General features: G+C 36.8%; 1 protein-coding gene across 1 annotated transcript in view; it reads left to right on the top strand.

Annotated features, from left to right (window-relative positions):
* Positions 1-16,491, top strand: part of LOC127426934 (neurotrypsin-like) — a 55,449-nt gene that overhangs the window by 15,388 nt on the left and 23,570 nt on the right. Inside the window, exons 3-6 of the mRNA XM_051674119.1 lie at positions 1,004-1,046; positions 11,872-12,114; positions 14,287-14,425; positions 15,319-15,497. Coding sequence (XP_051530079.1) covers positions 1,004-1,046; positions 11,872-12,114; positions 14,287-14,425; positions 15,319-15,497 — 604 coding nt within the window. The remainder of the gene's footprint in view (positions 1-1,003; positions 1,047-11,871; positions 12,115-14,286; positions 14,426-15,318; positions 15,498-16,491) is intronic.

Raw genomic sequence — 16,491 nt, 5'->3', positions numbered from 1 at the left:
TTGCAAATATAAACGTATGTTTTCAAACAGCCTTCCGAAAATGCCCTCTTCTGTTATTAATCAAACAAACAGATAGTCCCACCCCCAATTCTTGCCATCGGTTGGGTCAGTGTTGCTGTGTCGAGTGCGTTTCCCAAAAGTATCGTTAGTCAACTATGGTCAATCGTAGTTCCAACGAACATTCGCAAACAATATTGCAAAGTTGTGTGGTTAGAAGCATAGTTCCTTGTTAGTTTGCTGTGTGTACATCATTTGACTTCGCTGAGGCTTCTATATCTGTCATCACCAGTGGCGTAGCCGCCCCAGGGCCTGCGGTGCGAGGGAGGCCTGCAACGATGTAGAGGGAAACCCCACTATTGCAGCGTCTGGATCTGTCGCATTATACAGTGTATGCTGCTTTCCTGTTTTCAACAGCTTTCTCACATTAAACGGGTTAATGAACTTTTATAATTTAGTCACAGAAGTTATTACTCCACCCCCTGTGTAATGTCATTAACAACAGCTCTAAGTTGTTGAACCAACATTGTTTCGAGTTCGAACAATGTGCACAATTTTTACCATGGTTTTGGGAAGCTAGTTAATTTTTCCAATGATTAAGTGTACTGTGTTGGTTCAGCAGTGAGTTACGTTGTTGTACGGGAAACGCAGGCCTGGATGGGTCGCTCAAAGCAAACAGAATAATTTTTTAATATGTTTTATAAACTTCAGTCGCAAGGCAGTACCAGGAAAAGTGGAAATAAAATGTCTAAAGTTAATAATAGATTTTAACTGATACTATCTTTGTCGCCTGTAATGCTGTCAGGGAGGATTTGCACAGCTTCCTCTGAATCAGGTGTAAGCGTATGCAGACACAGAACATACCGCTGTTTAAATGTCTGTCATTCCTAAGAAGATAAAACTCCAGTTTTCCAGAAAAACAGACACTTTATTGTGTTGAACAAACCACTTAATAATTCTGTCAGCTTCTCACATTTGAAATCTTTCCTTTTTGTCTTCCCTGCAGGAGAATGGTGATGACAGCTACCTGAATGCAGTGCAGAGCACAGGTGAGACAATATGTGTCCCATCACTGTAAACTGAATAGATACTTTAGGGACACTTTGGGGTTCACTGGCAAAACCCTTTGGAGAGCATTCCTAAACGGAACTCTTAAAGGGCTAGTTAACACAAAGATTAAAATTCTGTCATCATTAATTAACTCTCTTGTTGTTCCAAACCAGATTACTTTCTTCTGTGAAATATAAAAAGAATGGTTAGTTATAATGTTAGCCTCTATCACCATTCACATTGTAAGGAATAAAGTTCCAATGAAAGTCAATGGTGACCGAGTCTATGCTAACTCTAACACTGCATAATTGTATGGTTAGTTACGTTTTTACAATTAGCAATGTTTCCCCCCTGCACCTGCAACCCTTTGTTGGATTCGCAACCCTTCAGTTAAGAGCTCCAAATTGTGACTTAAGTATCTTTTCATTTTTACAGTGCTCTGTCTTAGGAGATGCTGAATCACTCACAGGAATGTATGAAAAATAAAAAAACAATTATTTGGTTAGAGTCATATTCCACGATATCTCATTCTCTCAGCTCTGACCGTGTTATTAATGAGGCGATGAAGATGGATTTGAGATGGCTTGTCTTATATAAATCATTCATCAACTCCCCTAGTGCTCCAAAATATGACATTTACACTACAACACTGGCATGCACTGGTTGCTGGATATTGCCAGCATGGCTGGTTAATAAGGGCATCCACCCTGCAGTGGTGTCACATCTTCTTGAGCTCTGTCAGATTTTCGCCATCATGTCACTCTCATACACTTCGACAGCGTGAAATTCCCCTCATACCAATTCCAGAGTGCTAATGACTCTCAGTGCTTTGATGTCACAGCATCAAGACAGATAAACAGCCCAGTCTGGCCCAGCCAATCAGACAGCTTTATGGGGCCAGGAATGGAAAGGGCTTAGATTGAGCGATTTGTGCCTTGGTTTTCTTCTTTCAATGAAAATATTAACAGTGCCAGAAGCATGCATCGTACATCAAAAGAAATGGGTTTTATAGTCCCCTTGAAAGTTTGTTGTGTGGTTAGAAGGGGTCTTTTAGGTGAGCATGCCACAGTTGTCAGAGACCAAGCTTAGACCAAACAAAGGAAGTTTCTTTTGATTTATGTAATTTCTAGGTCCAGATGGAACATGCACACTTTTTTTCACATTTTCTTCTCTGATTTTACGGGTAAATCCAGGAAAATTCTGTGGTAGGGCTTTTAAGTCATTGTAAACCCAGATTAAGGCTGATTAACCCTAAATTTAAGGAATAGTTCACCCAAAAATGAAAATTCTGTTGCAAGTGAATAGTGGACAGAACTTTGAAGGTCTCAAAAACCATATAAATACAGCATAAAAGTAATCCATACGACTCCAGTGGTTTAATCCATGTCTTCTGAAGCGATATGATAGGTGTGGGTGAGAAACAGATCAATATTCATGTCTTACTTACTTATTCTTCTTCTTGAATGTTTTTGGTGATTTGCTTTCTTCATGCATATCACCACCTACTGGGCAGGGAGGAGAATTTATAGAAAAAAAGGAGTTTAATATTGACCTGTTTCTCACAGAGCTGAGATGTTCTTCAAAAAATCTTTTGTGTGCTGCAGAAGAAAGAAATTCATACACACCTGTGATGGCATGAGGGTGAGTAAATGATGAGAGAATTTGACAAAAACACAAAAAAGAAAAAAAAAAACAGGATGTCTTGCACATTAACACGGAATATCTTGAACTGAAGCTTTGTATCAAAAACAAAAATATGTACCTGAATCATTTCTATTTTTCTTTGCAAAAAATGCCAGTACTGTGAATGCCCTAATATTATCACGTTGCACCCTGTCACCCATTGGTGTCACACCACGCATCTGCTCCCTCACTCGCTTAACACGCCACAGCACGTTGTGTGAACCATATCAAATATTCATTGTGTTGGGGAAATGGATTATTTGGGGAGGGAGAATGAGCTCTCCTATGGCGCAGAGCTGAGAGCGTGTGTCCAAGTACGCCATACGGATGCTTTGCGTAAATGACTTGATTTCTGCTGCCATTCGTTCTGCCAATGTGGTTCCATTAGCTCAGAGCGGTGCAGAGGGTGATAGTGGCTGAAGGTGAATGCATCCCAGCCAAAGAGCTCTAAAAGGATGCACAAGATTCTTTGATTTTCTTGTTTGATTCTTCTTTTTTTTACGTTTATTTTTCCACCTTTTACCCACAGTTAACTGCGTATTGTGTCCATTATATCTAAGAACCTATTTTATCTGATTGTTTAGATTTGATAGTCCCTATAGAAAAGAATAATCACAAATAAATGAGTGTCTCCATTGTTTCTCTAAAGGGAGAGCAAATTGAGGCTTTTGATAAGATTTTCTCTTGAGAAAAAGACTCTAGTAATCTCATGTCTCTTCTACAGTTTCAGAAGAGATCTCAACAATGTCTCAAACTGTGATCTCAGATTTGCAGAGATACCAATGTATGCAATCAATATGAACTCAAACATTTCTCATCAAAGGCCAATGCTATTTACATTCATTTTATAGCTCTACACTCTTACAGTATGACAGTAATCATCACATTTGTCTATTTTTATTTCTTCTAAGGAATTTAAGGAGAAACATCTACAACAAAATTGAGCCTCTAAACAATATTTGTTTTGTTCAGCCTCTGTAGCTTTTTTTTTCTTTTTTTGATAAACAGTGTTGGAAATCTCTTTTTGTTTAAACTTTGATTGAATCATGTATACCCTCCAATTTTATAGTTGACTAACAAGGTAATTTTTTATCATTCTTTTTGGAACATCAAAAAATCGCAAAAAAAGGATTTTGTAGCCCACTTCCTCCCCCTTCAGTGCATCTGTGCCAGTCTTTGCTATATCAAACAGCTTTGATGTTCCATCCCCCACCTTATGTGTGTCAGATCTGCATGTGTTTGCTTCAGAATGGAGAAGACTGTCAGAATAAAAAGATTTTACTAGACTGACTTACTAGTACAGTGGCAGTGTTGATGTTTCAAGGCACAGCTTTTTTAAATTGAGGAGATACATCATGTAATCCGATCCGTTGTAAAGCATGCATCCTACATCCACCTTTCTCTGTTTCCCGGTACCATCCCCTCCCCCAACTCTCTTTCTCATGTCATAGGAGTCATTAACACCTGGGGATCAGTCATTTTTCTTGCATCATAATGGAAAGGAATCGAAATCTATATATTTGGCATGTGACATGCTTAGTAAGTGTTGCTGGCTTCTCGTGCAGGTCCTGATGCCTGGTTTTCCACTCTTTTATTGCCTGACCTTCCCTGTCTTTCCTGTTAAATTTCTCTCTGCTTCAATCTATAGACCATTTTCACGTTTCGCGGTTTTGGAATGCGGAAGTAAACTATTGCAGGGTAAACTTCTATAGTGATGAATGGGAGACCACAACAAATATTATTTTTATTATTAAATATTATGCTTACCCATTTGTTCATACAGCAAAAGAAAAAAAAAATCAACTATTAAATTTTCACGACTGCAAAATTGGCAAAAAAAAAAAAAAAAAGAAAGAAAATTAAAAAATAGAGAGCGGTTGATTACAGCAGTCAGAAGAGAGAAGACGCCAAATTTACTGTCACTCTCAGTTGTATTAGAAACCCCATCGCAGATCTGGTACTTTTTTATTTTTTTTTTTTTTTTGACTAATTCCAGGGTAATATAACACAAAGTACAATGTTATAAATTTATACAAAATAATTAAAAAAGAAAAAGTTTGCTAGATTTACATTTCTAAATGACATGGAAACGCATCATCACAGTCTGTGAAAAAGGTCTATTTCCAAGTTTACTCTTCCATCATGCAGAAGATAATTCACCTGTTCTCTATTACAAAATTATTCAAATGTCAACCAAATGTATCTTACAAGTAAAGTATGTAATGTCTGTGGCACTAAGAAATTTTCAGAAAAAATGTATTGGTGTTTGCCTGTGCAAAAGTCACTACCGTCATAGCCCTATGAAAATGAGAGATTTTTTAACAGGACATAACCAAAAAATATTTTTTTGTGTGTGTACATTTGTGCCCTTTCAATTGTTTTGGAGTGAAAACTTTATTTTTAAATGAAAATGTTTTTTTCATATAGTTCAGAACAGTACATTTTCAGAATAACACACGTTTCTGTTGCCCGAAAAAAATTAGGCTAGTCTCTTTTTAGTAGAACATTAGCATGTGCTTTGATTCTGAAGGAAACCACTGCATCACACATTTCTTTGTAAAATTGCACATTGTGGATGTAGACATGCTGAAGACCTTTTTAACAACTATATACAGATATATAGAGTTATTATTACATATGCATGCAGTTAATTCATATACAAGGAAACATATCAGAAGTAAAAATTAAAAGTAAAAAATACATTTCTCAGTTGTTTCCAAGTTTTCACTGGATTTTTGTCAAATGATGCATTAATACAGATTTTAGATTGCCAGTTGTGTACTTGCAATATTTGAATTATTTTTGGAGATATATTACATTTTTTGATGTTTTATTGCTCAAGTCATAGTTACAAATGGGAAACTCAGATCATTTTGATATCTAAGTTTCCGAGTTGGGAGGAGCCATAAGTTTTATTTATGTTTCCAAATGCAACTACCTTGTTTCAATCATATACATTTATGTACCCTATATCAGAAACCATTTAATGGATATTGTAAATTTTTACACAGAGAAAATAGCTTGTATTTGACCAAAATTAACATGTATAACGGGTTAAAAATAAGAGTTCCCCAAAAAATATGCAAAAAGAATCTGCCGTCCTCCATGTTTCCTATTCTTTACGACAAAAAATTACTTGAAAATTACGTACTCATAATAATGGCTTCAGAAGGCAGTATGTGTTAGCATGACTGGATTGACAATAAAACAATAAAATAAATATGAAAAAGGGGTAAAAAGAAAAGTAAACCTTTTTGTTAAGTTGCTGTCTTTATGGGTGAACAATTTTTGTTTTGTTCCAGACACTTCATCGACAGCATAATGGTGTTTTCTGCCCACACATCTTCATGCATCCAATTAAGCAGAAATACAGTGAACGATATCCCTGAGGTTGGCACAACTCTTTCTGAGAGCGCTCTCAGTTAGGCTGCTTTAATATGTCTAATTCAGCTCTGCCCTGATTGCAGTGAGTCAGTCTGAGCTTGCAGATAGAGACATTAATCTACTCTGCATGCTCTGTACACTCACACACTGTTCCCCTTCAATATACATTTTTCTAATATCACTTAAATGCAGACAGCCTGGCTCAGAAAGTGCAATCGCATGACTATGCAGACAAAGAAGACTGCAGACATGCCAGTCGGGACTGTGATTCACAGCCTGCTCTTCTAACTGTCAGTCAGTGATGTATTTTCAAAGGCGATTGGAAGGTGGAGGGCCCTTGATATCTACAGTGTTTCCCGGCGACACGCTCTTTGAATGCAATTCAGCTGGGTCATGTAGTTGTAGATTCTGGGACTTAAGGAAATGAGGTTTAACAGAGGATTACAAGAGGTGGAAGATCACAACTTCTTCATCCTTCTCAGACTGTCTTTACTCCCTGGTCCAATTCACAACATAAAGTTCCTTAAAAATTGCAGACAAAGATGTAAAATGTGCTGACATCTGTTGGTGTTGAGATTTCTGGAAGGCTTTTTGTGCAATGTATGCAGCTTTTCACAGTCCATATGGACCTCACCACCCAAAGTCTCCACGATTGCTTCTATCACCCATACTTCCCATAGTTCTGCTCTCACCCCTACCGTGTGTGCACTCATCCTACGAGAGCTACATTTGTGCCCTAATCAGCACAGCACTAAACTCAAGTGCTAAAGCCCCCGTAGCAAAATGAAGCTGTGTTCGAACTTAAGTTCAGTACAGCTCTACTAATACTCTATTCTAGCCATTATCTGGCTACATGTGTGCTGTTGTTATGTGAGAAATGCAATTTGAACCTGGTTTTCGCAGTACTACCCAAACAAAATTGAGTTAATACAATTGAGTTTTAAGATATGGAGGAAGAAAAGCTATGAGATTCCATCCAGCTACTGTAGCTTGCTAATATCCAGCCTTACATACTGTGAATGCCTCTTAAAGGGATAGTTCACCCACAAATGAAAATTCTCCCATCATTTACTCACCCTTATACAATCCCAGATGTGTATGACATTCTTTCTTCAGCAGAATACAAACAAAGATTTTTAGAAAAATATCTCAGCTCTGTAGGTCCATACAATGCAAGTGAATGGTGATCAGACATTTTTAGCTCCAAAAATCCCATAAAGGAAACATAAAAGTAATCCATATGACTCCAATGGTTAAATCCATACCTTCAGAAGCGATATAATAGGTGTGGGTGAGAAACAGATAAAAATGTTTGTTTGTGTTCTACTGAAGAAAGTAAGTCATACACAACTGGGATGGCATGAGGGTGAGTAAATCATGAGAGAATTTTTATTTTTGTTGCTGGAACCCTATTGTAATTGTACTGATTTTCTTCTTTTACTTCTTTTTTTTCTGCCCTAAAAGTGTCTGGCGTCAGAGACCGTAAGTCGTGGAGACACCAAACTTGGCAGGATGATACCAAATAACCCTCACTACTCAGGCGCAAAAACGCACACCCATCTGACCCTTGGTGGTGGTATAATAAACACTTTTATGTTTTGACTCATATCTCTGCAACCATAAGGGCTAGAATCGAAATTTTCTGATTCCGTGAGTAAAGCCCTACAAAATGTATATCTCCGATTTCATTTCCTTCTATAATTTTTTCCCGCCATTTAACATTTTAAAATCTACTTTTAAGAACTCCTCCTAGACCATTAGTCCAATCGGAATTTAATTTGGTATACTTCATCTACAGACCCTCCTGACAAAAAGTTATCAAAAGAATTTCAATACGTCAAATCGTTCCAAAGATATTAACGATACAATTCCTTCGGTGTAATGCGGTTTGAGTAATTGATCAATATCTACTCATCGCAAACCTCAAATGTAACCAAACTCGGTGCACATAGTCAACAGGACGTTTAGAAGATGCCAACAAAGTTTCATACAATTCCACCCCTAGGGGTTGCTACAAATAAAAAACTGTCATAACTTTGCAGCTGTTTGAGTGAAAAGATCAAATTAAATATGCATCTTCTTTGGTTCAAATGCTAACATATTCTTAAAAAATCGATTCGACAAATTAACAAAAATGGCCGTCGCTGGCCAATCAAATTTCAGCACCTTATAACTCATATTGGGAATGGCCGAGGGTTATGGAAATTACTATACACAAGCAGGGTGTCAACTCAAAGCCGGGTGTCAACTCAAAGCCGCATATCAAATTTTGTGACAATCAGCCACATGGCAGCGGTATAATTAGCTAATTCGCCTTTTTGCTCATAACTCCGGAACCGTATAGGCTACAATACACATTTGTAGCTTCTCTGAATCCACCAGTTCCCCACAATGATATGGTCTTTGAATTTCCATTTCTGCAACTTTTTTTACAATTTTGATTTATTCAAAAAACCTACTTTTTCGAACTCGGCCTAGGCCTTTTGCCTGATTTTCATGAAACTTGGAATATATCATCTACAGACCCTCCTGATAAAAATGTATCAAAAGAATTTTGATGTGTCAAATCGTTCCAAAAATATAAGCAAATATGTCTTGGGCGTGGCCTATAATGACTAATTAGCCTGTATCTTGTGAGCGCAATTTTTAAACGTAACAAAATTTAGTATACTTGCACAAAAGAACATTCTGAGGTAACATGCAAAATTTCATCAATTTGGCATGGTTGTAACATAAGAAATACCTAATTTCTCAACTGTATTTAAGGCCTTCATAGGCATAAAAGGCAGTACTGTTTGTCCACCAGAGGGAGCCACATTACTATAAATCATTCAAAGGGTCTTAAAAAAAGTAATTAAAGGTAGACAAAGGGTGGGTTGCACCAACCAGGATTAATCTTAAATTTAGATTAAATCAAGGTTTATCTGATAATTCTGGTGCACCAAACTTTAAACTTTGTTTTAAAATAATCAGGTTTAAATTTATATCATTGTTTTGATCCTGATTTAAATTTTACAGTAAATCTGAATTGACTTTAATCCTGTTGCTCCATTACTTTAAACTCTAATTTAAATCTCAGTTATGTATTAACTTTAAACTTGCATCTGAGGTGGTTTAAATTAAATTGACATACAATAAATTTCTTTGTAAGAGAACAGTGAATATGCATATATGCGTACATAGATGGCGCATTAGCAGCTGTTCCTATGGGTCGCAATATGTCGGTGCGTCTGTCATATTGAAAACATCAAGAGCCATCCGTAAACACTTGAAAGTGAATTGACAGATGCGGTTTGCAACAGTCTGGAGTTTTTTCCAGCCAATTTTCACAAGATTTGATTTGCCATAAACTTCGGACAATATTAGATGAAGTGAAAATTCCAAATTAAACAAAGTATTGGTAAAACACTCTCATAAATAATGCTGATAATCAGAGCACTGCTTCTAATAAAAGCAGTGGGACTAGTGATCATCAATGCAGTGGAATTGATAGGTCTTAACCATAAATGAATCTAGCTCCAAAAACATCCACAGTGTATTTGTTTATTCAAATTATATATCATTAATAGTAATTAGTGTAATAATATTATAATAAAATATTATATACTGTATTACATTAATATATAATATACTACATATGCAAAAATGCTTTCAAAGTTTTACAATAGTTAGTACTGTAAATAAATCCCATTTGTTGCAAATTTCCTGAGACTTCTCTTTTCAAACAGCATTTTTGTTTATAACAAACTCCAAATAAAGTTCTCTTCAAATGAATATATCATGGCAAATATATTGAAAATTAGCCCTCTGGCAGACAGTTTATTATATGATGAATAGTTTTCACACAAAAGCAGTTTGTGCAGCACTCTGAGGCATCTCCTCCATTCAAACAGGTCTCCTTGTTTATCGTTCCAAGATGGAGCACGGTTGACATATCCAAACCAGAGGTATCTACGTATGGATATCTACATATCTATATGATATCTCTGGATATCATTCTTGCTGAGAATGATCAAGCCCCCAAATAATTTCTGAATGGCTGTTATTGTGTTGCGTTCTGTAGTATTTTAATTTAAAGTATTGACAGACAATAGAATATATAGAAATATAGACAACATTTTGAGACAACTTGTCACTGGAAGCTTGTTGGATCGCACTTGGTTAGAACACTTTCAAGTGAAAACATAATTGCTAGACATTACAGTTTCACTGAAGTCTTAAATGTAGTGGTGTCTTTATACTCTGTCAAAATGGGCCTTGTTGCTCAGATTTACCTCAAGCATATCACATGTAGATGATTTAGGGTGCTGACTCTGCGGAGAGACACTTCTTTCTTTAACTTTTGGCAACCACAACCATCTGTTTGCCTTAAAAGGAGGTGCAACTTCAGAGCAATTGTGCTTTTAAATCATGGAAGGGGCAGTGTTGCTCTTGCTTGTCATACTCAAGTAGGGCAGGTCAATGAGAATTCAGCTCCCTGCTGCTCATCTTGGCTTCTCAGCACCTGCTAGCACAGCCTGGTCTAATCTCTCATCCTTTATGCTGGGAAGTAAGGCTGGATAAGGGACCCAGATGTCCAACTTCTCCCTTTTTTCACTCTCCAGCCCAGGGCTAAGGATTCAGAGCAGTGCTCAGCTTGGAGGAGTTGGAAGGGCCAAGATGTGTGTTCCTCGGAGATAAACAGAAGGCTGCTGTTAGACTCACATGATGCTGGTCAGAAAAGCCTTATTGAAAAAGACCACATCTGCAGAGCTACACAGAGATTGGCACTTTATTAGACAAGGATTATTATTTTGGATTATGACAACAGAGGATTTTAGGGAGGATTTTGGTAGATAGTGCCGTTTTAATTCTGCTCTCTTGGAACTAGACCTGTAACAGTGCAATTAGTTTTTTTTTTTTTTTTTGCACAGAGGCCAACATTTTCTCTTCTTCTTTGTCTTCTTTTTCATAGCCACCTTCTTCTTCTTCTTCTTCATCATCTTTTTCATCGTCCTCTTCTTTTCTTCTTCTTCCTCTGTCTTTTTCTTCTTTGAAATTTTTGCCATGTTCTGTTTCTTCTTCTTCATTGTCTTTTTTCTTTTTCTTCTTTTCTTCTTTCTTCTTCATCATCTTCTTCTTCCTCCTTTTCTTCTTCCTCATCTTCCTCCTTTTTTCTTTTTCATCTGCTTTGTCTCCTTCTTCATTGTCTTCTTCTCCTTATTACTAAAGGAATGTTTCAGGTTAAAGATGCTGAAAACAATTTCAGCCATTTTGCAAACTTCAACCACATGCCCTCTCTCCAAAACCCCGCCTTCCAAAAACCCACACTTGCATAATGATTTATAGCCAGAAAGCATTTCTGATTGGCTAAATAAAAGAGTGAGCTTGTTCCTCCTGACTCTTTTTTGCAGTTTACAGATCTCGGCTGTCACAGAAACGTGTGTGATTTTTCAGGACACTAATTTCAGTGATATCTGCCAGGTACTAGGGACATTTTATGCATGGTATTCCAAAAATGTAAGCTCTATCGACGTCCTTGGTGGCATGGTGTTGATTACCACAGAAAATAATTTAGATGTCAGTTCGTAAAGTAAACAAAAACTTGTGTACAGAAATTCATTAACAATGGAAGTTTGTGGGGCAACCACTTTCCCCCTAGACTTCCATCCATCGTAAGTACATAACTGTCAATACATCTGACAGTTAGTTAGTTTTTCTGGCATTGTATAACTCCAAGACTCACTATAGACATGTTTTGTTGTCTCTGTCTTCCAGTTCCTCTGTCCTGCTCTGAGGGCTTCACTGAACTGGGCTATTACAATGGCACTGTCTCTCAGACTGACTCAGGTTCTCCCTGCCTAAAGTGGACCGAGTTCCCAGATTATGTGCTGCAATATCCGGGTAGGGGTCTGGGAGAGCACAATTTTTGTCGAAATCCTGACCGCGAATCCAACCCTTGGTGCTTTTTTAGACAGAACTCAGGGGCCATTGGTTGGGCTTACTGTGACTGCCACCAGGGTGAGTACTGCAATATTTCATTTAAGACATTTGGTCAGTGAGTTGATATGCTGAATTCTAGAAGTAATTGGAACAAAGAATAATATACAGTATTCAGAAGTTTTCTGTTATCAATGTTTTGTAATATTCTTTTGACTGTGGTTTTGAGTTATTATTTTACAATCTTTCTCTATTTTTCTATTTTAGTCTATTTTCTATAAAGATGCTTTTGAATCAGATTGAATTGTTAGCACTATACAAATTAAATGTAACATTTTACAATAAGGTTTCATTCGTTGACATTATTTAATGCATTAGATATCATGAATAAACAATAAACAATATTTTTTACTGCATTTATTAATCTTTGTTAATGTTGGTTAATAGAAATGCTATTGTTAATTGTTAATTCATGTTAGTTCATAGTGCATTAATGTTAACAAATAAAACTTTTGATTTTTAAATATATTAGTATATGTTGAAATTAACATTAACCAACATGAATAAATGCTGTTAAAGTATTGTTCATTGTTAGTTCATGTTAACTAATGTTGTGAACTAATGTTAACAAATGGAACCTTATTGTAAAGTGTTACCAAATTGAATTGAATTAGATGTAGAAAGAGGAAAACTTCATCAAGTGCATATGTCAGCTAAAACATGTCAGTGTTTAAAAGTATACTAACATATATACTGGTGGCCAAAAGTTTGGGATAATGTACAGATTTTGCTCTTTTTGAAAGAAATTGGTGCTTTTATTCACCAAAGTGGCATTCAACTGATCACAATGTATAGTCAGGACTTTAATAACGTGAAAAATTACTATTACAACTCATCAAAAAAATCCTCCACATGCAGCAATGACAGCTTTGCAGATCCTTGACATTCTAGCTGTCCGTTTGTCCAGATACTCAGGTGACATTTCACCCCACGCTTCCTGTATATTTGCCATAGATGTGGCTGTCTTGTCGGGCACTTGTCACGCACCTTACGGTCTAGCTGATCCCACAAAAGCTCAATGGGGTTAAGATCCATAACACTCTTTTCCAATCATCTGTTGTCCAATGTCTGTGTTTCTTTGCCCACTCTAACCTTTTCTTTTTGTTTTTCTGTTTCAAAAGTGGCTTTTTCTTTGCAATTCTTCCCATAAGGCCTGCACCCCTGAGTCTTCTCTTTACTGTTGTACATGAAACTGGTGTTGAGCATGTAGAATTCAATGAAGCTGTCAGCAGAGGACATGTGAGGCGTCTATTTCTCAAACCAGAGACTCTGATGTACTTATCCTCTTGTTTAGTTGTACATCTGGCCTTCCACATCTCTTTCTGTCCTTGTTAGAGCCAGTTGTCCTTTGTCTTTGAAGACTGTAGTGTACACCTTTGTATGAAATCTTCAGTTTCTTGGCAATTTTAAGCATTGTATAGCCTTCATTCCTCAAAACAATGATTGACTGATGAGTTTCTAGAGAAAGCTGTTTCTTTTTTTTGTTGCCATTTTTGATCTAATATTGACCTTAAGACATGCCAGTCTATTGCATACTGTGGCAACTCAAAAACACAAAGACACGGTTAAGCTTCATTTAACGAACCAAATAGCTTTCAACTGTGTTTGATATAATGGCAAGTGATTTTCTAGTACCAAATTAGCAATTTAGCATGATTACTCAAGGATAAGGTGTTGGAGTGATGGCTGCTGGATTAGATTTGATAAAAAATGACTTTTTTCAAATAGTGATGGTGCTGTTTTTACATCAGTAATGTAGTGTACTATACTTTGTGATCAGTTGAATGCCACTTTGGTGAATTAAAGTACAAATTTCCTTCTGAAACAGCAAAACCTGTACATTATTCCAAACTTTTGGGCACCAGTGTAGATGACCTAAAATCTAAAAGATCAAAGTAAAATACTAAAGCCACAAAACACCAAAAGCAATAGTTCACACAAAAATGAAAATTCTGACCTCAGTCACCATTCATTTTCACTGTATGGAAAAAAAATACAATGAAAGTGAATGTTGACTGAGGCAGTCCATCCCTAACATTTGTAACTGAATGATCTTAAATTCCCTGTGTCATAAGTCATCTCATTACCTGTTTCTGGCTCTTAGGGTCTGTGAGTTTATGTTGTTTTCGGTTAGTGCTCTGTCACTGTTCTTGTCAGAATGGGTCAGACTCTGCTCCTCTCTCACCTGTCCAGGAGCGGTCAGGTTAGCGGGGGGTTCGTCCTCTAAGAGTGGCCGTCTGGAGGTATACCTGAATGGCCAGTGGGGGTCAGTTTGTGACATGCACTGGACTGACCGTGATGCCAGCGTGGTTTGCCGACAGCTTGGACTGGGGTATGGGAATTCATTTTTACTTCTAAAGGAATAGATCACCCAAAAATGAGTTCTGTCATCATTTACTTACCCTCATGTTGTTCCAAATCCGTATGCTGTTATTTTTTTCTTGACCATACACATAGGTTTTTTTCTTCACTTTCTCATCCATCAACAGTTGAACATATAAACCAAAAAGGATAAAAATGCACTTTAAAAGTACCATAAAAGTAGTCCATATGACCTGTGCACTTTTTTCCAAGTCATCTGAAGGCATACAATAGCTTTGTGTGAGGAACAGACAAAAATCTAAGCCATTATTTACTGAAAATCTTAACCTCCACTGCAGCTCTACGTAAAACAATTTTTGATTTGAGAGCTGCTTTGGACGTGAAGATTATCGGTAAATAATGACTTCAATCTATTGTATGGCTTCCAAAGACTTGGAATATAGCTTCCAAAGACTTGGAATATAGTGCACAAGTCATATGGACTGCTGTTTTGGTGCTTTTTTAACTGCCTGTGGTCATTGTATCGACAAGATCTATGTGAAGATTTTCTTTTTGTTGTGTTCCATGGGGAAAATTCCAGGTTTGGAACGACATGAGGGTGAGTAAATAATGACAGAATTTTCATTTTTGGGTGAACTATTGATTTAATTTGACAAACTGTGAGAGTCAGTTCTGCGCAAATATTTCCCCCGTATTCCGCTTAAGGATCTGTGCATCTCATTGACGTCAAAGCATGGATACTCATCTGCATATTTGCTATGTCCATATCTATTTTTGCTTTAGCTTTTGAAATGTAAGTGTAGGTGGATAGACTTATACTGTATGTCTGAACTGAAGAGGAGTGGAAGAGTTAACCTGGTGTTTCTCTCCCCCTCTCTCCATCTTTCGTTTTGTTTGCTATAGTGAGATTGGCACGGCTCTCCAGCACTCATATTTTGGCCCCGGCTCTGGGCTCATTCACTACGCCCGCCTTGGCTGCCGTGGTGATGAGAAATCCCTGCTGCAGTGCAGGAGTAGGAAGTTTGTTACTAGTGACTGCAACCATGGAAATGAGGCTGGAGTGGTGTGCGCACCACCTGAAGGTCAGTGTGTTTTCTATGGACATAATGACCTTTGAGTGACAGGTGATGTAAACAATCCCATGTAAGGGTGCCCTGCTGGGTTGTGCGCCATTTGGAATTGAATTAAGAAAGCCTTTTAAATTCCTGTTCAGTTCCCAAATTTGAATTGAAACAGGGTGCATAATTTTTATTCACATTTGAATTTAAGGAATTAGAATTAAAATGTAATGAAATTTAAAGATATTCATATAACTGCCGTAAGTATATTTTTAGTAAAATAAAATGTGTCATCATACACTCAACATATTAGGTGTCATGAACCATTAGATGATATTAATAATCAATGTTTGTACTATGACATCTAGAGATATTTGTTATATATATATTACATTATATACTGTAATTGATATATATACATACTGTGTATATATATATATATATATATATATATATATTTATATTTATATTTATTTAATTTATTTCAATAGGTGTAGGTGACCTAGCAAGACATTGGAGCTGTCACGAAAACGAAAACGTGTGTTTAAACAGAATAGGAGATCCACATACTAAAACAGAAAGCTGTCACGACATGCAGTAGAACATCATGAGGATGATTATGTTATCTTTGAATTGCTGTGTTATTGCAGCTTCTTTGTTCATCCATAGTGACTTATTAAGTTGCCATTTGCTGAGATTAAAAATTTTAATGGAACATTTCAGTGGGGGCTTGTACTGTCTTTTATGGAATCAAAAGGGCTATATTCGCTTTTGTAGAAAGGAACAAAGGCAGAAAACGCGAAAAGAGGTTGGAAAGCAAATCATTGGCACCTTATGACTGCTTGCTAGCTTCATTGAAGACTGTGCAATCTGAGGACAGATATGAAATGTACCAGTCTGCCAGAACAGCAAAGGATTTATTTTAGTCCTTGAATTGACTTGAACTGAACAAATAGCTGCATATAATTGTGCCCATGTGAATTACATATTAATTATTCCTATGAAGACTGATATTCAG

The sequence above is a fragment of the Myxocyprinus asiaticus genome, chromosome 36 (genome assembly GCF_019703515.2).
Source record: "Myxocyprinus asiaticus isolate MX2 ecotype Aquarium Trade chromosome 36, UBuf_Myxa_2, whole genome shotgun sequence".
NCBI lineage: Eukaryota > Metazoa > Chordata > Actinopteri > Cypriniformes > Catostomidae > Myxocyprinus > Myxocyprinus asiaticus.
This window is presented reverse-complemented; position numbering and strand designations above follow the sequence as displayed.